The 23,882-nt window shown below is 36.5% G+C and overlaps 1 protein-coding gene across 7 annotated transcripts in view; it reads left to right on the forward strand.

The window, feature by feature from the left end:
• The window catches only part of KCNIP4 (potassium voltage-gated channel interacting protein 4), a 434,674-nt gene that overhangs the window by 375,227 nt on the left and 35,565 nt on the right, over positions 1–23,882 (forward strand). For 5 of the 7 annotated variants that reach the window (XM_068943281.1, XM_009673308.2, XM_068943284.1 and 2 more), the window contains one exon: positions 8,165–8,289. In XM_068943281.1, the coding sequence (XP_068799382.1) occupies positions 8,165–8,289 (125 nt within the window). Of the gene's footprint in view, positions 1–1,605; positions 1,708–8,164; positions 8,290–23,882 lie in introns of all 7 variants that reach the window. The other 2 variants (XM_068943280.1, XM_068943279.1) reach the window with 1 other exon arrangement.

Genomic DNA, 23,882 nt, shown 5'->3' on the forward strand with positions numbered 1-23,882 from the left:
TCAAACTAAAAATGTGAAGTTTGAGATACCCATAAGATCACAGATTGTCTATTATTGTATGCATTTATCTACACAGTGATTCTAATTTGAGCTGACAGTTGAGTGCTACAAATAATAAGTGTATTAATTGTTATTATTTGTAGGAAAAAGTTTTAAATTTTCCAGAGTAGTTCATTTAGGTCCATTTGACCTTGTGCTGAAACTAGGTTCTTTAATCCGTTCACCAGAGCTGCAGTTGTCTCAGAGGCAGAACTGGCCTGCTAACAATTGATTGACTTTTTTCAGACTTAATTGATCTTTCTTGTTTTTCCTCATTTCTTTCATCTCAGTTCTTTCAGTGTTTTATTCGTATACAAGCTGGCAGATTTTTTCCTATCATTTACAGCCTTTATTATTTTTCTCACTTTCTCACTTCTCACTTTCTCCTTCTTCAAAAGGACATAATTTTTCAAGACGGCCTGCAAGTTCCACTTTATGGTGAAGATGGTAGGTTCCCACTCTCTTGATCTGGTGAAAGACAGGAACTGTTCTACATAATGTAAAGAATACCAGTATTCAGCACAAGTGTAGTAGCTGGGATAACCCAGAGTTATCCTGGTGACTGTGCCGGTAGCACAGAAACTGTCAGTAGTGTCTTTCATTTCTTGTTCCACTGTGTTTTGCTTTCTTGATGTTGTAGCAAGAGCCGTTACAGAACGGGGCTTGTGTCTGAGCATATGCAGTTGAGATGAAAAGTGCAGGAACTGCATGAAATCCACACTGAACATTGCCTTTTTCAGGAAAGTAAATCATTTAGTTAACTGGTTTACAGAGGTTAACTCTGTAATTTGCAGCAATTGTCTGTCCAGGAGATTTCTTGCTCGTGTCACCCGTGTTGTATAAAATGGTTAGTTAGATGTCACAGGCATTTACTGTGACAGTTTCCTTCTCAGTAATTTAGAGTAATACAATTTACCTGCTTTATTGCACATGAACATTAACTTCTCAGCCATGTCCATATTTAAAGATGAAAATATATAAATGATCGTCATAATTCTATATATGTAGAATGTCAAATTATAAAGAAAAGGAAGACTGGCTACACATCATGTTTCATATTTTAATATTCAGAAAAGGCAAAAGTACCAGTTGGTTATCAATATTGGTGAATGAATGATGTGGAAGAAAGTCAGCTGTGGAGCTACAAGATTTCCAGAAAGGACAACAAAAAAGCTCTTTGAGTTTTATTTTTCTCCATATTTAGCCTAAAAAGAAAGCAAGAATTTAAACAGATTTAAAAATCTTTAAAATATTTTCTCATTAAAATCTTTAAGAACACTCTTATGTTGTGTTGTTTCAAATAAATATATAATCTGGCACTAATATGTCTTTTAAAGTGGGCTATAAGAACTTTTCAAGAGATGCACACATACGAAAATGCCTCTTGTTGGAAAGAGCCAAAGAAAAGGCAATTTTGTTGTCCTGTTCAAAACTTCTGGTTGCCTTTTGCAGTTCAGGATGGCTTGACCTTTTCCCATCAGAGTTCTGGTATAATGATAAATTATACAGCATGTAGAGAAATTGTTCTCAAGGCTATGTTAACAGTCCTGATAATATATTTTTTAGGTTTCCTCTACGCTCAGAACAGTACCAAACGCAGCATTAAAGAGCGACTTATGAAGCTCTTACCCTGCTCGGCTGCCAAAACGACCTCTCCTGTTACTCAAAGCAAGTTTTATTTTTCACTTGATTTTTTTTAGGTTTGCATGCATCAAAACTTGTACTTTCATTAACTACTCATTCGAGAGACAAGATATCTGCTGAGGAAATTGTATGAGCTACTGAGGTTTAAGAGGTAGTGATAAACAGCTTTGCGGGCTTATAACGCGTCTGCTTGTGCACAGCATGATGGCAAAGTACCAGTGCCATGGACTGCCATTAGGAGCTGCTGGGTTGGGACCTCTGCTCTGCAAGATAGCTTACAAGTGATTCATTGGTTAAGTTAAATGCTTGTTCCTGATGTATTTTAAGAGTGGTATCTTTTTGTATACATGTATGCATATGTCTATGTATTCTTAACGTCCAATACATAGGATTGTATCAGCAGTACAGGTCTGCGAGGAAAGATATGGCTCTGCAAATTTTGGCTATGTAACATTAAATAGTTTAGGAATAACAGCTCATATGTGTGTCTGAAAGGAAAAAAAAATAGAAAGCAAAGTAGGTAAGTGTAGAGGTAAAGCACACTGACATTTCTTATCCTGTGAGGAAATAAAGTCCCTCTAGGATAGCTAACATAGGTAGATGGAAAGGTAGATAGACAGATCCATACATAGATACATACATACACAGACACATTACACGTAGGTACATTACATACATAGAGATAAATTACAGGAATAACAGCAATGTCTTCTTCTATAAAATACTGATAGTTTAAAATAACTGATTTTAAAATATCCCTGTGGACCCAATTAAGTCTAGCTTAATTTAGGTTAATTCTGGGTGCTTATCTGAGCACCTAAAACTAAAAGCTGAGTAGTCTCTATTCTTTCTGTATGCTCTTATTGATAAAGTGTGTCAATCAATCAAAGGTAAAAAACATGTCCAAGAACAGTTACCTGTCTTCAGTGATTATGGAGCAAACTGAGGCAACTTGGCTGCTGACACAGGCCTCTTATTAAGTGCCTAGATTTAGGTGGAGTGAATCTAGGTTTTCATCCTGCTTCCCTTCTTCACTTTCTTCTGTATATTCCTCCATAAAGACAACCGTGGTACTTTCTCTCCCTTATAAATTATTTCAGATCTCAAAGATGAAAAACACTAAAGATGTGGATACACAGTGACAACTTTCACAGTAGCTTCAGCTGAAGTGTTTTATTTGAAAACAGGGCAGCTTAAAAAGGGCAGTTACTGTAGTGACAGCTGATAGCAATTCGTTAAGTGGAAGCTACCTTCAACTAAATGACCTGAGTAATATAGTCAGTCCTAGAGTAAAAAGTGCTTGAAAGTTTGATTTCTCTGTTTGAAGGTGTTTGGAGAGCCTTATTCCTTGCACATCTCTATGCAACCATTTTTTCTGAACAAGCAATGCAAAAGTATTTAGAATTAACCTTAATACCCTTGACCATGAAAAACCTACATTTTCTTGCTGAAAGTGTGCTATAAGCCAGGAGGGAAGTCAAAGTAAAACTTGCATCAAATATTTCATATTTGGGAATCAAATAGTAAAAGGAGAAAATACAGTCAGCATTTTGCTCTGCACTCTAGTCAATAATAAAATGCTGTATTAAATGAGAATATTATTGTAGATACCCAATGTTATTGTCCAATTCTGACATATTGTGCTATTTAATTTCTGTTAGTATGAGAGAAACCACATTCTAATGTACTAGGAAGGAAGTCAGTAATACCTACAGTGATAACAACATAATGTGAATTCTTTAGAAATTTTAAGGGGAATATTTTTTAAAGAAGTATTTTGTTAAAAAAAATGCAAACCCTGAATTTGCATTTCTATGCTTGACTTGCTATGCTTATTTACTTAAATGTTAAAGTGGATACTTCTATGCTAGAGATAGAACCAGATTCAAGAGTGGTTCGGAAAAATAAAGTTCGTAAATGTAATTATTAAATAGGTAGTGGGGATATACTTTGGGGAATGTGCAGGTAAATCCATGTGGACAATTTTGGCAGATACAAACTGAGGCCTGACTTTGGGTGTACTTCTCCAACTGCCATTATTTGAAAAGTATGTCTGGTTTTTGGAGTGGTTTTTACCATTTTGTCATTTAATGAACTGTGAAATGGTCAAAGCTTAGCTCCTGTGGCAAATGTACTTTGAAACTGTTTTTGCTATTTATCTAGAAGGACATTAATTAATGACAACTGTAAGAATATTTTTTTACTATATTAATGAGTGAATATATATGTTTCTGTCTTGCGGTTGATGTATGTTAGCCTTTATGTACAAAAAAATAATTAAACTCTTAATGTTCTTAGGCTGTAGAGACTAGAGAACTGAAATGACAAATTATAACTTTTGATAAATGCCATAGAAATTATAGAACTTCTGTTTAGAAATATATGTATTTTCACACATTTTCATTGCATATTTAAAAGTATGGAATTTCTTCCACTCCAGGTAGCTGTATCCAAATGTGTGAACACAAAAAACAAAAGGTGCAAGTGACTCAGGAATGCGATAGTATCTTAATCAAGATAGCTGTCACATTATAAAGAAGTTCATGATGATCTTATTTGTGGATTATTTATATCGATAAGAGACTACAGAAATGGAGTGTGATTAGACTGTTATACTGAATCTTTTCATTCGCAGAAAGTCATCATCCATCACTGGTCTTCTGTACTTTTACCAAATCATTAAAACAAAATACAAATGTTTATTACTAAGGCTATACCAGACATTTTGCCCCATGCCACGTTTTCTGACCTTTATCTCTAGCCTTACATGTACTATATGTGTCCATTTAGCTTCTAGAAAAGCTTGTAGATATATTCCTAAGTAGCCAGATGTTTCACAAACAGATGCTTAGGATGCTCATTTCCAGTTAAGTCCCTATCTGTCTAAACAACAGGCATTTAAATCACAAGTAACTGTTGGCATATAAAACAGCTGGCCTTTTCAACCGTATTTATTCTCAGGTTGTCAGGTAGTCATTTTAGTGTATGCACTCAGTGTTGACTTGCAGTTGACCAAAAAAAAATTTAGCTGTGTATCTACAGCATGGCATTGTAATAGAGACTTTAGGTACTATGTAGTGAACATAAAAGATAAATCAATTAAAAACATGAGGGAAAAATTTTAATAACCTTGCAAAATAAACCCTGGATGTTCTCAAGCATAATTAAAATGTGGCTCAAGAACTTTCCTAGACTTTCCATAGACTAGGAAGACTGCTTCTTGAACCTTGAACCAGCTTTATTCCAGTTTCGTCTTTAATGGTAGGATTTTCCAGACTCCCCCTTTGCAGCTCAGAGTGTTATACACTTCCTTTGTTTAATGTGAGAGCTGAAATGTTCTTATAATCCTGTGAGTTCAGATACCGGCCCTTTAAAAATATTAACAAACATCATAAGGTCAATGTAAAGTTGTGATTTTGCCAATAGCATTTAGATTGAATTTTTTCATAAGAATCCTTGTGGTCCCTGAATCATCTGAAATAAACTATGAAGAAAAAAAAAGAAAAACATGCCTATGAGCCGATACTCAATGGACTGTCTGAGATAAGACTCTAGGTGATACTGATTTAGAAAATGCCTTCTGTCAGATTAAATGGAGAATATCAAATTCAGTTTCTCCTACAGTGATTCTTCTCTATAATGCTTACACTGATAAATAATGACCTAGGAAAAGCCAAAGTACAGGGCCAGAAAAACTAATACGTCTCTCAGAGATCAGTCATGAAATGCAGAATGTTATATGAGTTTGCAGTCTGGTTCAGTGATCAAATTTACAATTTATTATGTTATCTGCAGACAAGTCACTTAACTGGATTAGAGATGTATTTCTTAGTCTAATAAATCTTTCTGCACTAAGTATAAGCTAAAAAGTTTTAAAAGAGTCAGCTTTAATGTATAAAATAAATGTACTTAAAGCTGTCAGGAGAAAATATGTTCAAAGAATCAGGTTAGAGAAGCCATAAAGCATTTATGAGGTTCATTTTTATAATATCTTATGCCATGCCTTTTAGCTTGCACTTACAATTTCAACTATTAAATGTCTTGTTAATTTAGTAAAGGTGAAAGCAATAGATCTTACACATTTATTAGTCATATTGTCTGAAATATTTCACAGTTTGTGGCCCTGAGGTACCTACTCTGTCTTGAGATCTAGTGCAGGAAGTTGTAAACCGGAAGAAACTGAGGCACATCCATCCTGAGAGACAATGCTCTGTAAGGAAGAAACTAGAAAAAAAATCACAAGAATAGAACGAAAAGAAAAAGAGTTACGCTGTGGAACTTGAAAGCTTTGCGCACCTAGGTCAGTTAACATTATATGCCTGCATAAAAAGACTGTAGAAAACTGAGACAGTAGTGTATGCAAATGACTATATAGTTTATCAAAGATATCTGTTTTAGCTTATTCCTATGTGCTCATTTCAACTGTCTAAATTTATATACTTTCTGGAAAGTAAAAGTAATATATATAGAAATCAGTAGGTCACTCTGACAAAAGAATTATACCCATAAATCTGTATTCATACTCCTGATTAACACATGGTCATATTTTGGAATCTGCCTCCATGCCCAGTATACATGTGTCTGTGCATTTTGAAGCATATAATTTTTTGCAAGCTGTATTCAGAGCAGTAGCATTTAGAAGGTTTGAGGAAGCTGATTTGCACAAGGTAAAGACTGCTCCAAAGGTTCACCCAGAATAGTAGTTAGATAAATTCAGTTCAGACATTTACTGAGAATTTAGAAAGCAATTTTATCTATTCAGTTTTTCTATTTGATTATAAAGTAGAAGGTCCTTAGTTCCCTAAGAAAAATTATTCATGTTTTAAAAAGATACGATCTAAAGGTTAAATCCATAATGTGAGGATCGAGTCATCTGAATTCTGTTCTTGACTCTTTCACAGGCTGTTGCCAGTGGTTTAGGAAGCCATTGAGACATTGGCACTGAAGCGGTGTGCCCACATGAGAAACTTACGGGCCTGAAACTTACTGCAAAATATTGGTTTCTCCTACCCTCAATTAAGCCACTAATAATGGATACGTAACCTTTTGGTCACCCAATGCCTCTGCTATTGAACCATTCATTCTCTGCTGGGGACACCTCCCGGGCTGCGGGTCCCAAATTTTTGGACAATTGTTTTCTTCCTTTTCATGCCTTCAATACTTCTTTGACCCTTAGATCCGTGAGATAAGTGCCAACAGCAACATTTCTTTTGCAAGAAATAAGACAAGATACTACAATTTTGTGAAGATTTATCTGAATTGTATATATACTCTGTGTGTATATATTCAGAGGTTGTTGGATTTTTTTGTTTAGTTGAACTGTATCTCCTGATGCCGGATTTCTCCTAAGCAGCTGAAAGTTATTGCATTGTAACAGAACAAAAATGGGATCTCAAACAGTAATATTGTTTTAATAGAGTATTTTATGAATGTGCTCCTATGAAAATTAAACTGAATTCAACCTTCTTCTAAGACTGTGTATTCTTACACTCTGATGAAATAAAACGCGTATCCTCTGCCTTGTAGAAGTGAAAAATTCTGTGTGCTTGACTGGGCTCACATTATGTTTCTATAGCTACTACAACTACTATACCAGAAGAAGAAAATGATGTGGTTAAATTAGTCCTCAGTATTACGGAAGCTATGTTTAGTGGAGGGATTACGTAAAAATAAATGCATACGTTCATATTTTTGATCAGGTATATCCGTGGTACCCCATATGAAAAGTCCATACTGTAAATTCCTTTAGCTTCGATTGTATAGAACTTTCACATTTAAAACTCTACCTAGAATAAATGTATTGCTCTTTCTCATTTCTTTTAGGGCCACATTCATCTGTAAGCCTTGAAGGCCTCATTCTTATTCATCTAATGAGGAGGTCACTAAAGTCCATATATTCTCCACTTAAGCTGCACACCATGAAAAATCATGTTTGCCCTGAAGGGTACTTTATACTATACTCAAAGTATAAGCCTACTGTTGAATGTGGAAGATCACCCTTATGCAGTCTCCAAAGTAGAACTTCTCAATAAAAGGAGAACATTAAGAATTCCAGTCTGATACAGTGAATTCTTGTCCATTAACTAACCAACAGAAAATTGCCAGTATTGTGGGCACACATGGTGACAAATTATTTTACAAAATCATTTTCTTTGTTCAAAGAGTTGTAGAAACAGATAAGCCATAGGATGGGTCATGCATGTTCTTGTAAAATATTCACCTTCCAGCTTATTATTATACTGATGTTGTGATAACATCCTAAACACTGGATTAAAACCTATGCTCCGTGCTGTGTGCAGCTGCTGAAACAGATAGATTCCCTTTCCTAATGAGGTCAAAATGAATGTTTGTCTTAAATGCTGTAAAAGCCATTCTTTACGAAGAATGTTCTTTAACTTCCTTTTTTTCCCACAAAGGATAGGTATTTCTGCATCCTATATTTTTTGTTGAGCTTTTTTTCCCTGTCTTTTGTGTCCCGCAGACACTGTAGAAGATGAAATGGAAATGGCCACAGTACGACATAGACCTGAAGCTCTGGAACTGCTGGAAGCACAGAGTAAATTCACAAAGAAGGAACTTCAGATCTTATATAGAGGTTTCAAGAACGTAAGCACTTGTGAATATATCATACATTTTCAGGAGGATAGGCCACTAAAGTCTCAGTAGCATAAAAATTGACTGGCAGTGAAGCTCATGGGATTAAGTAGTGAAATATTGCATATCTGGTCAAGTGAGGAAACAATAAACCTGCAACAACTGGGCTGTTCAATATTCAAAAGATGCAGTTGAATTAGAAAGCAGTCAGAAGAGAATAGTTAGAAAAGCAAGACTTTGATCAAGGAAAGATTGAATATAGTGCTGACGTGGCGTTAGAGGAATTTCTGGTTAGGTGGACTACAGTAGATGATCTCTTTGGACCTTTTTAGCTCCACAAGTGTATAAACTTGACAATTTTATTTACTGTGTGTGAGTCATTATTTGTGATTTACTGCTGATATATGGGCTCTATTGGCAAGACCAATGTTTTTTATTTGGCAGGGACCCCCACTGAGGGGTCCTAGTGCACCGGTGCAGTATACCTCCTTTTCCAGTGTGTGCTTCCTGTCCTGCAGTGCTGGGCTTGGTGCTAGCATGTGAGATATCTGTGGTTAGGACAGCAGGGAAATAAGGCACAGAAAGATTTTACTAAGTGTTACTAAGTTCTGGCAGGAGTGGACCCCATTATATCCAAAGCAGGAGCTGCCCCTGGAATTACTAACACTATACACAAGAAAAGCTGCTTTATTTGAAAAAGAAAAAGAAAAAGGAAAAGGAAAGGAAAAGGAAAAGGAAAAGGAAAAGGAAAAGGAAAAGGAAAAGGAAAAGGAAAAGGAAAGGAAAAGGAAAAGGAAAAAGAAAAAAGAAAGAAAAAAGAAAAGTAGCCTTTCTTTCATGTGAGTAACACTTCTATACGATATTACATGCAATTAAAATTAGATATAAAATAACGGATATTTTAAAAAATTAGATAACATCAGTTGCTTGCAAAACATGGGTGAAATGTTAACCTGTGAACTTATTTGTGAGTACTGCAGCTTTCCAGGTGCTATGTCTCCTGCTGAGCTGAAGGCAAAAATAAATTCAATTGCATTTGTCACCTTTTGATTTACTTTTTCTTTTGGCCTTCTCTTGGCATTTTACTATACAAATGAAATAATTATGTAACAACGAATGATGGTGCTAAAACACGATGAAGCTCAATTATGGAATTGGATGGTATGTTCTCAATAGCTAGTACAGGAGGAAATGTAAATCTTAGGTATCAGATATTTTGTAGTGAAAGCAGACCATGCAAAGAGATTTTCAAAACACATTTTTATTGAAAGCTCACAGCGCAAGAAAAGTACACAGTCATTTAACGTGTCCTGGCTATATATCATCCCCAGTATTAGAAGGTATATAATGTTGTTATTTTAATGATTAACAGTGATTGCTCTTAAAAGCTTTTCATTTCCTCAGGGTAATAGAGAACATTCCCTTGTTAATGACAGTATTGCTTAGGTATTGCAAATCATGAGCTAATGTCTCTAAATATCTAAGGTAAAAATGCATTAGGTATAATGGATAAAATAAGACTTCTGTCTGTTTCTCTAAGAATAATTATTTTTAGAGTCTCAGAAATGAAGGGTCTTGGTAATTCTATGTGTGAAAAGAGGTATGGAAAATGAGAATAGGTTATAAGGAAGTATTTTAATTGATTACCATTTTACCATCTTTTTAAAAGGAGAATTCCAGTTCCCTATATGCTTTTGTGTTCTAAAAGATGGATCACTGATATCAAAGGAGTTTTGATGGTAATACAAAGTAATGCATCTTTATTCAGGTGTTTCATTTCCTTATCAGTGCATAGTAATCCAAGACACATAAGTATAAATATCTTTGAATATTAAGAGCTAATGAGCATGAATATTTTGTGTTCGATATAATTGCAAGATTATCCATTACTTTCAAAAATGCTGTGAAGCATACCCAGGGCTGGTGACTGTTATAAAACTAAAGCAGTTTAAAGCAATCATCTTTAGCCCAACTGTTAGAACTCAGAAATGAATGATTTCAAAAGTTTCAGTTGAGTTTAGGTTTATTTAGTTTCTCATATATCAGTTTGTGCTGCAAAACTTGGTGCTAGATCACAGTTGCCTGATCTCCTAAGAAAATGGATGGGACAGGTCTGCCTCAGCTATACCTCCATCTTGACTGTGTGGGTTAGTTCATCTTTCCTCTATCACCTGTTCAGTTTTTATCAAATACAGTTGAAGCAGCTTTGGTGGTACAGATCCTGGACGGCTTCACAGTGCCTCCCACAGTTTGCACTCTAGACAGCCTCCCTCGACACTGCTTGATCATTCACTTTTGTCATGCCTCAGACCACCTTCCCTCTTGCTTCCCTTCTTTCTCATCCAGCTTAACACTGTCCTGCCAAAATCTCCTCCCTTATGAGCTTTGCCTTCTGTTTAGCCAGTCCTCTTTGAAGGAAACTCCACAGAGGCACACAGGAATACAGGCAGAGGAGCTTTAACAGGACAGATAACATCTTCCCCCCGCTCTAAATCCCTAGATTGCCTATCCCTTTAGACAAGGAACAGACAGTAACTCTATCTTTACATGGGGTCTGAAAAATTAAGATGCCTTCCACAGTTAGATTGTGGCACCACCATAAGATAATGTGTCAATAGTGGTGCAAATAATAATAACCCTGATGACAAAGCTGGAAGAAATAGAATGGATAAGACTCCATGCATACATACATACTATGGTGATATGATATAGGTTAATAAATTGCATTTAATTTAGTTTAATTTAATTATATTTAATACGTGTAATAAATTACTCCTTTCTGAAGAACCTGAATATCTCCATTTTATAATATTTAATGCTTTAGGTGTGTCAAAAAAGTACTGAATAAGAACAGTGACATTATTTTCTGTGTATTTTCAATAACCTTTCTAGTAAGTGTATTTTTTTCTCTATCTTTGCGCAAGCATGGCAGCAAGAAATAGGTCTCAGTCATGAGAAAGAAAAAACAATTGATGAAACAGAAGAAAAGCTGTACTGGGTCCATCTAAATCAGTATCCTGTTTTCAACAGCAGCCAGTAGCAGATACTCAGGGAAAGAGTATAAGAGTAAGGGAAGTATACAGCAATAATTCCACCAATACTTAGTGCTAGGGGTCACCCCGCGTTCTGCTACTGAAGTACTTCCTATGCTGAAAGTTGCAGCTGCGTCTTTGTGTTTTACATACTTTTGCCAACTTTTTTCCCATAAACTTTCATAATTACTTTCTGAACCCATGAGGGGTTTTTGACATCCACAGCATCCTGTGAGAAATTAACTCCATTCTTTAATTATGCCTTCTGTGAAAAATAACTGATTTCCATCTCAAACCTGCTGCCTTTCATTCTCATACTTCTATGAGAAAATGATAATGAATAACCATTACCTTATTCATTTTCCCCAGGGCATTCACTATTTTACATACTTCTAGCACTTTTCCTACTTAGTCTCTTCTTTTCCTACCTGAAAGTTTTTGTCTGTATTATCTCCCATATTAGGGAACCCATTCCAGCCTATTGACTTCCCTGAACCCCTTCTAGTTTTACCGTATCTGTTCCGAGATGGATATGACCAGAACTTCGCACAGCTTACATTCAGTTATTTGGTATTTATGACTGTAAGTTACTTATACTTCTGCTTGACTTCAAATAAGAAAAAAAGTATTATTGTGTTTCTGCAGTGTAAGTGACATTTACAACATTTCATTTAGTGTATGCTTTTTACTTAAATAAAAATTTAAAAAGTACATTTTTAGAGATGTTTTCATTGATTTGATTCACCAGTGCAGAAAATTACACTCCAAAGCCAGCCAGTGGTTAAGGCAGTGGGAGCACAGATTCCCAGGTAGTGTCTCTGTATATGCGTACCTGAAAGTTTTGCAGAGCCTCTCAGACTGCAGCGTAGTATAGCCGATGGTCTAGGAAGCAAGAAGTAGAATATAATTGCAGAGACGGCCCAAAGAATACTGAAATTGCCCATCTCTAGAATGGTTGTTTTGGTAGCAGCCAAGGTCATCATTTGAAAAACAAGAGGAGATATACTAAAGAAAACACAATGAGGTGGGGAAAAGAGCCTTCAGATGACCTAACAACTATTTTAAGGAGAAACACCAGGGGAGAACTTATGCCTGTATTTAGTAATTTAGCCATTTTAAAGCTTTTATATTATCCTTGAAAAATGAGCTTAACAGAAGTCCTAAGCCCTCCGCAGACTCAAAAGGTTGCACCCAGCACTCTGGTTTTACGGTATTACTGCACTGTTGTTGATGAACTGTTGCTCAGCTGCCATCATGTGGGAGCTCTCCATTTTGTATTTGGCTTCCTGTCATCCCATTTCTTGTAAATTGAAATTGTGATTGCTGCAGTCATTAACCTTTCAAACCAATGGCTCTGTGGCAGGCCTAGTACAAGTGGCACTTCACAATAAATTGCACAGACGATCAAGCATGTGCTCAGCATGTGGTTTGTCTTTCCCTTTCGTCCATTAATAGATCTCTCACAGTTTTAAAAATGGCCCTGAGCTATGGCATATTTCTATTTTAAAAATACTTAGATAATGCTTTTGCTGCATAGAAGATACTCCTGTAAATGTTAATTATCTTTTAATTTTGGTTGAATATTCTCATCAAAAATTCTGTGGAACATTATGTTAGGAAACTACTAGATTTTCATGTAAATGTGAAAAGATTTTTTATGAACATTTTTCTCACCCAACTTCATACAGACAAAGTGTAAATTGAAATTACGCCTGTGTAAAAATGTCCCTGGATACATACTGCAGCTTTAAATAGGGAGCTCTATAATTGTGACATTTATTGGGAAACCAGATTTTCTAGGACACCTTTCTTCCCTATTACTGTTGTTACTGAGGCAAGCAGTGGCAATAAGAAAATAGCTCTGATGATGTTACACTCAAAGATAGGTTTTTCCCATCACATCGCCCATCCATGTAGGAACAAGTGTGTGCATAACTCAAAATGTGCCAATTTATTGAAAGATTTTCCATTTCAATTATGGTTTGATGAAACCATTGAATTGCTGAATGTTGCATTTGTGAGTCTCACAGAAATTTTAATGAGAAGCTCAAGTTTTTAGATTGTAAAACTCATCTGTTGATTGTCTCAAGCATTTGACTGTTTTGCCTGATAAAATTCAACTATTCTCACCTTCCTTTTCAGGAAAAGTCCTTCCTTTTTGTTTATTCCTCTGTTAGTATCTTGTAGAAAAAATAAGTGAGGAGAAAGAATTGTTTTATCTCATTAAATATATTTCCAGCCTATTGAGTAAGAAATAAAAACATAAGGTGAGTTTAACCATCTAAAGTATATCTATATATCCAACTGTAAAAATATTCCTAGGATATTTTTGATGCAGCAAGCCAGACTAGATGACCTCCAGAAGCCTCTTCCAGCCAGCATTTCTACCAGTCTGTGATATGAGCTGCCCAAATTCAGGTTAGATAGGTAATTTAATACACAAGATTAACTAATTGTGTGGAACTAATTGCTGTTTCTGTATTGTATACAGCAGCCCAATCTCCTCAAAACCTCAATACAAATACAATGTTGATTTTCACGTTCTTCACAGGAAAAAGTCACTATAATAAACAAAACCTCCATAAATACTTACTGTGGAAATTTAGACTAATGTTTGACATGACTCGTAGTATCTAGGCAGTGCTGGTCATGAAAAAGAATTTAAAATTGTTAAGACATAGTATCGTATTTCCTCATTAACTTTAGCTGACAAGGAAGTCAAATTCAAAGTTTTAATGCTGATCTTCAAAGACCAGTTCTAGATCTCCTATGATAAGTGCTGTTTTTATGTATTGAAAGCCCTTCAGAATTCTCTGTGCTGCACGCAGCAGTATGACCTAGAGCACTTAAGTTCAGTACTAGCTCTTATTACAGTCAACTTCAGAGACAGAGCCTATCAAATGCTATTAAGAAAGCCTTCCAGATGAAAAGGATCCTACTTAGGCTGGCTGACCTAAAATGCCAGGTACAAATATTTATCTGAATTCTAACCCCAGTCCAAAGCTTGTGGGTATAAATATTAGGTACTTTCATTCATTCATGAGCAAAAATGATCTGCTGAGAATACGTACCTGAAAGAACAAGGTAGCTGTATCCACATTTGGTATAATAGCCTGGTAGTTAGAGAACTTTCCCATGTAGTGAGAGTTTAAAAAAGTAAATGTCGTTTCTTTTGAAAAATTATGAATTTGATAAAAGTGTCACTTAGAAGAGCAAGGTTGAGGAAAGTACGTATGTATACTGTGAATAAAAATAATTTTCATCGTATAAATGATTTCTGCACGCCTGCAATTTTTTGTTTAATTGTGAAGATGAAGGCTGGATATATGCTTTGCATTTTGCAGTATGTACACTGTCTTGTGCAAAACCTGAAACATATGAATATAATTTTGAGAGTACCCCATTCAGGTCTACACTGAATACTGCTCCGGAGATTCAAGATTAGTATAGGCTGAAAGAAAACAAAAAATTAAAAAAAAAAACCCACCAAAAAACTGAGCATGAGGGACAATGACAGCAGGGCAAATGTGTTTTTTCCTCTCACGTCAGTCTTCCAAATCTTATTTTGGAAGCTTAAATGTGCTTTTCACCCTCCCCCACAGAGTCCTAGGTGAGCATCCGTCAGTGTGGTTGCAGAGGCACAGACTACTTGTGTTTCCCATATGATTTGGCAAGCGTCTGTAGCGGCCTTTGGTTACGTACTATGGGAATTTTGACAAGAGCAGGATCTCTCCAGATACAGATTTTGTTTCTGATCAAACAGAAAAAAAAAAAAGACTAGAATAAAATTATAAATCAGTTAGAGGTTCTAATCTAGTTCTGCTGACTAGCGTGAAGCAACACATTTGACCTTTAACGCTCTTTGAATCTGAATGCGAAAAGGAGGATGGGGTGCACTAGTGGGTAACAGTGCATGAAACATGCCCGTTGTTATGCTGAAAGTTTTTACCAAGGTGCTGACCCTGCTGCACAAACAGTGTATGAACAGCAGTGGTATGGACATGCAGGGGCTGTATATGCAAAGCAGTGCCAGCAACTTGTCTTTTCGATTAGACTCAGTGATGACATTGGAAAGTGCTGTGCCTCATGCATGTAAAATTATTACATTTGTAACATAGGAACACCACTAAAACAGAATGAAAAGGAAGTTCTGAATATTGTTACAAAATCAGATAGTAATGATGCAAACTGAAAACTAGTTTGCTCATGTTAGAAAACTCCTGTGACTTGCTCGGCCTGAATAATCTAAGTAATAGACAATAGCACAGCGAAACCCCAAGTGAGCAAAGCCAGAAGCTGGATACCATGTCTGCTGTCAACAGACAGATTTCTGTAGATCATGTTTTTCCATCTAGTGATAATTTCTGAGGAAAACTGTAAAATTCATTTAGCTGAATCCTCCCTTTTTTTAAATGCAATTATAATCTGCCAGTAATGGCTTCAGATCAAATGCTTTCTCAATTTTAGGTGATTGAAGAAAAAAATGTAAAAAAAAATCTTGCCAACATAGAAATATGTTTACTATATTTCAAGAGCACTGACATTCATTTACCCATGGCTTAAAGGGAACTTTTCCATATTTCAGACAAGGCTATGTGAGAATCTTTGAATAGACTGAATAGTAAATAATGTTTACATTGATTCTATATTCCTTTCAGGAGTTAGTCAAGAAACTTGAAACTTTTCAAACATGAAAGTAAAAATGATTCAGAGATGCAGTTTGACAGACCCGGTGTATAGTTGTCAGTCTTCACAAATTTACAGACCTTAAGGCTTTCAGTGAAGCCATTCATTTCAATTAGTCTGCAGTTGTTGGCAGACATTGAAATCTTCTTTCTGAAAACTAGTAATGAACTCATCCCCTACACTTCTATTTATCTCATGACTTACTTCTCTGTTGGGGGAGGTACTTCAGTTTGTGTTCACTAGTGAAAGCTGTCATCTAGTGTACCAGAGACTGCCTTCATAATAGTGATTGGTTACTTCAGAATTATCTCTGAAAAATGTGGCTGCTAAGTCACTAATTAAGCACCACTTTAAAAAAAGCATAATTTTCAGCACCAAAGCCAGTAACAGTGCAGAGCGCTTAATTCCTCAAAAGACATTCTTTATTCAAGAAAAGTCATTTTTATATTTTGGTGGGATTGCGTTGCTCTATGTTCTTTGAAACTGGCAATATCCCTTCTTGTGGCTCAGTGCTCTGGTGTATTTTCAGCAGAATTCACATTAAGGCATTCCATTAGTCATTTTGAGTTGATACTTCATGCACAGTTTATGCCATCTGTTCTACCAGCCAGTTGTTTGTTGTAACACATCTGCCGGTAGAGCTGTTTTCTATTATAGAACTTTCCTGTGCATCAGTATGTGATATCTGGGGAATATAAACGTTTATGTACTGTATGAGCAGCACAATATATTCTTTGGCTACAGCTCACTGCAGCTACTTTTTGCTGCAGCTGGACTAAGTATCGCAAAGCTTGATAGTTGAGTTATGCAAAATTATTGCATTTTTGGTTTTGTGTAATCACCAACATCAGAGAAGTAAAATTCAGTGCAATGTATCAGTGAGATCGTTACCATTTAAAAATGCAGTGAGTAGGCACCTTTTAATCTCCTTTCTCTCGGCTGACCTCTTTTCTTCATGAGATGACTACTGATTCTCATTGCTGCAAACACTGCACAGTGTAAGAAGCTGCTTAGCCTAAACTGTTTTAATGAGCTGATTTGTCGATCAAGAAAACATTGCTGGGTTTCCTTTGTCAAGAGTATATATATAAAACATCATAATTCTGTATTAGTTTTTATCATAAGTTATCTCCCCTTTACATTGCAATTCAGGGATACAAAGCAGACAAACATTTTCTGGTGAGAGTTCTAAGCTGACAAAATTAAACGAGATGGAATAAATATATTTTCTGGTAATGCTTCTGGATGGTGCAGTTCAACCATTTGGGTCCTGAGGACTTCAAAACTTTAGGTTATAGAAAGTCTTTTCTGGGCTGGACTTAGAGATCCTTTTTGTATTCCAGGAATTTTCAGATGACTTTGAATCTCTTTCATTGTTCATCTCTTTCTCTCTCTATTTCTTATTTTGTATCCTGATAATTTTAAACAAAATTAGCAGTGTCTAGGCTTTTTCAGAAAACAGTGAAACTGTCAACTGACTCAAGTTCTTTATTGATTTCAATAGAATTAATTTCAAATGAGAAATTTCTTTTGATCCACTTCTGGGCTAAAAATAAATACTGTTAATCCATCAAAGAAAACGGAAATCAAAAGTGCCAAAGCATCAAGGTCAGGTCTCCTTTCAGTATCGTGGAAGATTATCACAAGCCTTGGGCAAACCTGGTTTAACCTTGTAACTCAGAAGACTATGATTCACTAAAAACTAAAACATTTACTATGATTCAGTAAAAACATCATGAAACTAGAAGTTAAAAGTCTCTAGCCTTTTGTCTCTCAGGCTGGCTTATTAACTGCCACCCACCTTTAAAAGCCGTAGGTATCATACTGAAAAGCTTTCCATCTGCGTTGCAAGAGCACAGTATACCAGTGCTTCACTCTGCACTGGCTCCACATTGACAACTGCCTAATTTAGTGTTTCTGGTGTGACAGCCCAAACGCTTTAGCCTGTCCCCAGCTCTGTGAGAAATTGCTTCTCAGCCTTTGATCTAAGCTTTCTCAGACCCTCCCTGGCAACAAAGTGGGGAGCACCAGTAGGGAGCTGAGCAATTGTGGGAAACTGAATTTTCCCAGGAATTGGAGCTAGCAAAGTTCATCCTTAAAGGAGAGGAAAGTGAATGCTGAAATTTCTTGGTGTTAAGAGCTAAATGTGTGTTCTGCTGACAGTGTATTTGAGCAAGATCAAATGATCTTACCCCTCTGTGACCAAGTTCCATATCTGTTGAATGGCAATAACAGTAACCTCCTTTCTAACATGTTAATATAGGAAGCACTCTATATGGTATTTCTAGCAATGAATTCCTTGGTCTATTTGTGTGTCTGTGACACTGTTCAGACCAGCTTTACCTCACAACAAGAGATATCAGGAATAATTTTTACAAGTACACCTCCAGTAACTGGCTATAGTAATATTTGCCTCTAACATGTTATCTACTAGCAATTGTAGGTATCAGGGCAACAGAGGTGTGATTGTCCTTGTGAATAAACATACCTGCAGTAAGCATTGGATTTAGGTGCACAGAAAGTGAACTGTACAGTAGAGAGCACTTTGGATCAAGAGGCAGGAAATCCAGCTTCAACAACTAACTTTGTTACTGTCCTGCTGAACAATCCAGTTCACCTCATATTCTTTTTGTTGCCGCTTTCTAAGTTTTTAGGGCAAAAGCGGTCTCTTATTTGGTGTTTCTACATGTCCAGGATAATAAGACCCCAATAAAAGTCACTGTACAATATTCATCATTCTTAATGAAGCTTTAAAACAGGTAATGTTATTTATCTTCCACCAGAACAAAGTAGAAGAGTGACAGAACGTAAAACAACAGGGCCCTTTAGTCTAATGTGAAAGCAAAAGCAAAATTAAATTCAGATAGGCAGAAGAGAGCAAGTAGAATTGTTTTTCAGACTTTAACCACCCTTATAGATTCACCTGGTCTGGACACGTGCAACGCTTAGCTCTTGAATTTATGATGTTACTCTTTTAGGATGAAAATACTGCCTCTCTTGAAGTCAGTGGCAAATCTTCATTGATTTTAACAGGACCTGCCTAAACGTCATGAATATTTTGTGGACTTTCTTCATGTGCTTTTTAAGTAGAAGAATGCCTATGTTAGGATTCCAGGGCTTCAGATAGAAAAGCGGCACTCAGGATTTTGTTCATCTCATTTTTTCCCTCATGGCATTAGCTGTCTGTGATGAGAAGAACCACACATTCCTTCTATCAGAGGTAGTCAGCTCTGAAAGCTTCCAGTCTGAGCTCCGTAGGATGTGCACGTGAGGCAATACCAAAACACAGTCTGACTTCTTTTTTCTTAACAAGTAGATACACAATAGTTGTTCCTGTTTCTCTGCACTTTTAAAAAATGTGGGACTTTTTTTCAGATTTCTTCAGAATCATTTTTCTTCTCTCCTACGTGAATACACTGTGGAAGAGCATGCTTTCCCGTCAAGCCTCCCAATCGAGTTGTGAGTATGCGGGGCCACTGCAGTAATCCCAGCTGTTAAACAGAGGACCTGAAACCGAAGGGGTTGCTCTGCCTACTTCCATTTTGTTATTGGAATAACACATTCAGACAGAGTTCCTTGGAGCAGTAGCTTCTGCAAAATCTAAGAGCACTCTGAAAAGTTTTCTGCTTCATCTCCCAGTCCTAACTAGGGTCCTAAGATTTAAACCCTTCCGTTTATTGTTAATTGAATTGTCTCCACACTAGACATTCCGTGAACAAGCTAGAGATTAATTACTTTCCTGTTTCTTACCTTTAAGTTGTAAAATACTCCAGATTTGAGTCTAGCATCACCCCTTAGGCTTGACTAGATAAGCATTCTGGATCTGATTTCCAAAAAATCTACTTACCTTCCTGTAATGCTGAAAATAGATAAAGCAAATTGTATAGCAGCTGCTTCACTGAACAAGAGATGTGGTACCATCACATGTAATGAGATCCAAGTCTTCTTTTCTTATTTAGTTTTCAGAAACTGCAATTATGGGACAAGGAGAAGTCTTACGTGCCAAAAAATTAGCAGGTTTTGCCAGAAGCGTTTATCTCAAGCAATGTCATTCTCAAGAAATCTCCTTAAGGAATCACACTACTAGGAGAAATGAAATCTCTGTCTTAGGCCTACCCTCTGTGATGCATACTCTATTTTCAGATGTGTCTGATTCCCTAGTTATCTTCTTCTCTTCTTGTTATCCGTTCTAACTGCAAAATGTTTTTAGCTTCTTATCTCATGTGATGTTCATATTTTCACAAAAATATCACGGCAACTATTAATCACCCTTTATTTAGTTTCATTTCAGTAGTTAATTCCAATTATTTTGACTTATGTGACAAACTTTAGAACCTTTGCCAAAACCAGGGTATTAATTACCTACACATGGGACAGGGGAGGTTTCAGAGCAATCATAAAGAGATTGATTTATGTAGTTTATTTCAAGGTTTCGGTGTACTAAAAAGGTTATCAGTTTATGTTCCTAACTAAACTTCAAATTGCATTTTGATATTTTTCAAATGGCTTTTACTTAACTATGGAAACAATATCTTATATGTAAGTAGCAATGATACATCTTCCATTGTCTTAGGAAACTTATCATTCTAATTCTCAAAGGCGCTTAGATTTATGGCCCAAAGTATGGCCACGAAGTCCATTCTGGCCCTTCCGTGATCACCAAAAACAGCAGAACTCTACTGGTCAAGTAGCTTTTTGTGTATTATATGCCTATATTTCTGGGATGACTTCTTCAGATACCAGAACAAGGGAAATGTAGGTGCAGTGTGGTGGCAAGCTGGGCAAGTGCAGAAGTAACACTGAGATTTTGGTACATAGAGAGAGGAGTCTGCTGCAGACACTGGATGCCAGTCAGCCTAGAGGATTGGACATCCTGTCGTGACTCTCTGAACACAGTAGAAGCATTTCTTCCCATGGACCAGCTACCTCTCTCACTCACAATAGTTCACCTCCTTCACTGCATTTCAATTGCTTCTGATTTTCAGAGTACTTGGAGAATCTGATCCTGTTTATGGCAGCTTCAGGCTCTGTTTTATAAACATTTATACAGGCAAGCACTTTCGTCCTCAGGTTTGCAAAAGTGTTGTTAATAGTGGAAAAAGCAAAAACCCTTACCAAAGGATAAATGTATTACTGTAAATATAATATAAAATACAAAATATAAATGATGAGTAGAAAGTTTGACTTCCCATTTCTAACTTGCTCCCCATTGACTTTTTAGGCTCTTCACCATTTCTGCAAGCTGACAGGATTCTGTAGGAACTGAAATTCCTCAGTGCATTTCATTACAATTAGTAGCAACCAAATACTGATTCATCTGCCTTTACCACTGCACATCTCTGAAAGAAACAAAGTGCAGCCACTCTTAGTAAAGTACTGAAGCAACATGAGCTACTACAGACTTTCAAACCAAATGTCTTGTGTGCAGAGATGTGTCCCTGAAATGCAAAATTCTCAGTGTTCTAATATCTGGATTAAAATGAAAATTTAATTTGGTGTCAGTACTAAGTATTGACATCTAGTTATCTCTAACATAGGAAAAAAAAATCTGATCAGAAGTATAGTTCTTTTACTTTACACACTGAGGTTGCTTCATAATTCATTGTGCTGCACTTAGATTTTCTAATTTTCAAATGTGGTTATAAAACATTTGATAACAATGGACTGTGCCAGTCTGATAACATGAGAGGATCAAACCCTCTGGCAGAATAATATTCATACAGTTTCTTCCTCAGTGAATTTTCTATTCTTTAAGGGTACAAGGAGTTTCTGGTGAAAATTAAAAGCAAGCTTCTAAAGCTTCTAAGCTTCTAAACTCCAACTGCCTCGTATAAGAACAATGAAACAAAGGCCTCTCATGGCCTTCAAGTAGTGAATTTTGGGTATACTCAGATTCTGCTGTTAGGGACTGGTGATATCCTTTATCCTATTGAATTATTTGTGTAGGTTTAACAGAACACACCTGCGTGACTAGCACAGCAGGAAGCCACTTATGTTGCCTTCTCCATTGAATTCAGGCATTTTGAAGGAGCCTGACCAAAAGCACTAGAATGTGTGAAAGACAAGCCCCAGAAGTAATGCAGGCATAAATACAGCCTTTCCCAAGAAATAAAGTACCTTGTCGTTGCTAAAATGTTTATGGCAAACCACACCACTCAATATTGGAAGCATAGGTTCTGCTACATTTAATCTAATTATAGTTTCTGCCTGTTTGTGAAGTCAGTATTGTAAAAATGCCCTCCTGCAGTGACAAGCAAGGATAGAAGCAGTAAGCACCTTTGAGATGCTAGGGGCTCCTCCATACAGTTTTATGTGGTGAGCTTTGGGGTGGGTTTTTAAGATCTAATCCTTAGCCAGGTTGTTTACTGCTGTTTTATTGCCAGAGCTAATAATAGGAAACTAAAAAATAAACTAGTTAGCGGGCACTGCTAAATAAAGAGCAGCACTGATGAGAAGTGTCGTTGGCATGTAGCCACTGCATAGTGGAAGCAGCAGAAGTGTTGATTGTTATTTACTGTGCGAAGTCACACACCCTGGACGGGAGCCAGTTCTCTTGTTCCTGCTTGTTTTCCTCTGGAACTAGCAGACTGCTGCCATAGTAAGTGGTGGGCGGGAAGAGGCTTTTGTCTGTAAGACTGTCTTTCACTGGGAGTTTCAAAATGTTGTACATCTTTGCTGTGCCATGGGGAAGTATTATAATTTTTATATCAGTGGCTAAGTAGTAGCAAAAAGCTTTGAGTTGTATCTGATGAGACAAGGCTTGAAGGGAATTTTTAAACGTACTTCACAAATGGCTGTTATCAGAGACTGATACTGTTTCAACCCGCTGACTTTCACGACATTCCTAGAGATTTAGGCTGTTGTCACTGAGCTATAAGACAGCTTCTGTGACAGAAATGATATTCCAATTCCAGTCATCCGAAGTATAGACCTTGTGACCCTTTGGCTAAAGTAATTCTACTATACGTTGGATCAAGAAGGAAAGCTCTAAAGGTGGGACAGACATCCCTGTAGACCCAGTAATCAGAGTGCTCCATTTGGGCTTGCCTCCTGGTTTCCAGCTCTTCCTTTGAGAATTGCATATGCCTTGTACCTGCAACCATACATGGATACATGGACGCATACACAGGCAGGCGTTAGAGCAGGGACTGGGGCACACGACTGTCTCGGGTAACCATCCCTAACCAATTCATAAAAAAAGTCTTCCTTACGTGTTACTCTGCGTTTCTTTCATCCCATAGAGCTTCTATAGGCTCAATATAAAGTATTTCTTCACCTCCGTTACTGTCAAGGTTCATAAGTATATTCAAGTATAATGGACCGTAGTATGTTCTTATATGCTCTGAACTGTAAGGCTTAATTCTGCAGTCACTGAAAACAATAGCAAGCTGTTTTAGGGGAAAATTTTAGCCCTGTTGAAATTATCAGATTAGTCTGATCCTACACATATTTTTGGTGAACATATTTCTGCATTCCTCATTGCTTGGTTATGATAGAGAATCTTTTCTAAATGCACAGAGTTTAGTTTTAAAAATATAAAACAAAAATAGCCTTTGATAAAGAAAAGATGCTGTGAAAGCTTTTTTATAGACGAGTCTTGAGAAAGCTAAGATGAGAAACCTAAGCAAAAAAAAAAAAAAAAAAAGCTAAGAACTAGTTCAATTTCAACAGACAGGGTTAAATTAGTAGCTGTCTCTCTTCTGATAACCCAATAGGTAGAAGTGATAATTGAAATTAAAAACACCAGTGGTTTTCAATGTAAATGAATTGAACACAGATTATTCATTAGAGAAAACGAGCGAAAATCAGTCGAGATAGGTCATTATAAACATATTCATTCATATATAATGTATATTGTTGTACATAGTAGGGATAATGTCAAATAGA

This window comes from Struthio camelus, chromosome 4, assembly GCF_040807025.1.
Source record: "Struthio camelus isolate bStrCam1 chromosome 4, bStrCam1.hap1, whole genome shotgun sequence".
Classification (NCBI taxonomy): domain Eukaryota; kingdom Metazoa; phylum Chordata; class Aves; order Struthioniformes; family Struthionidae; genus Struthio; species Struthio camelus.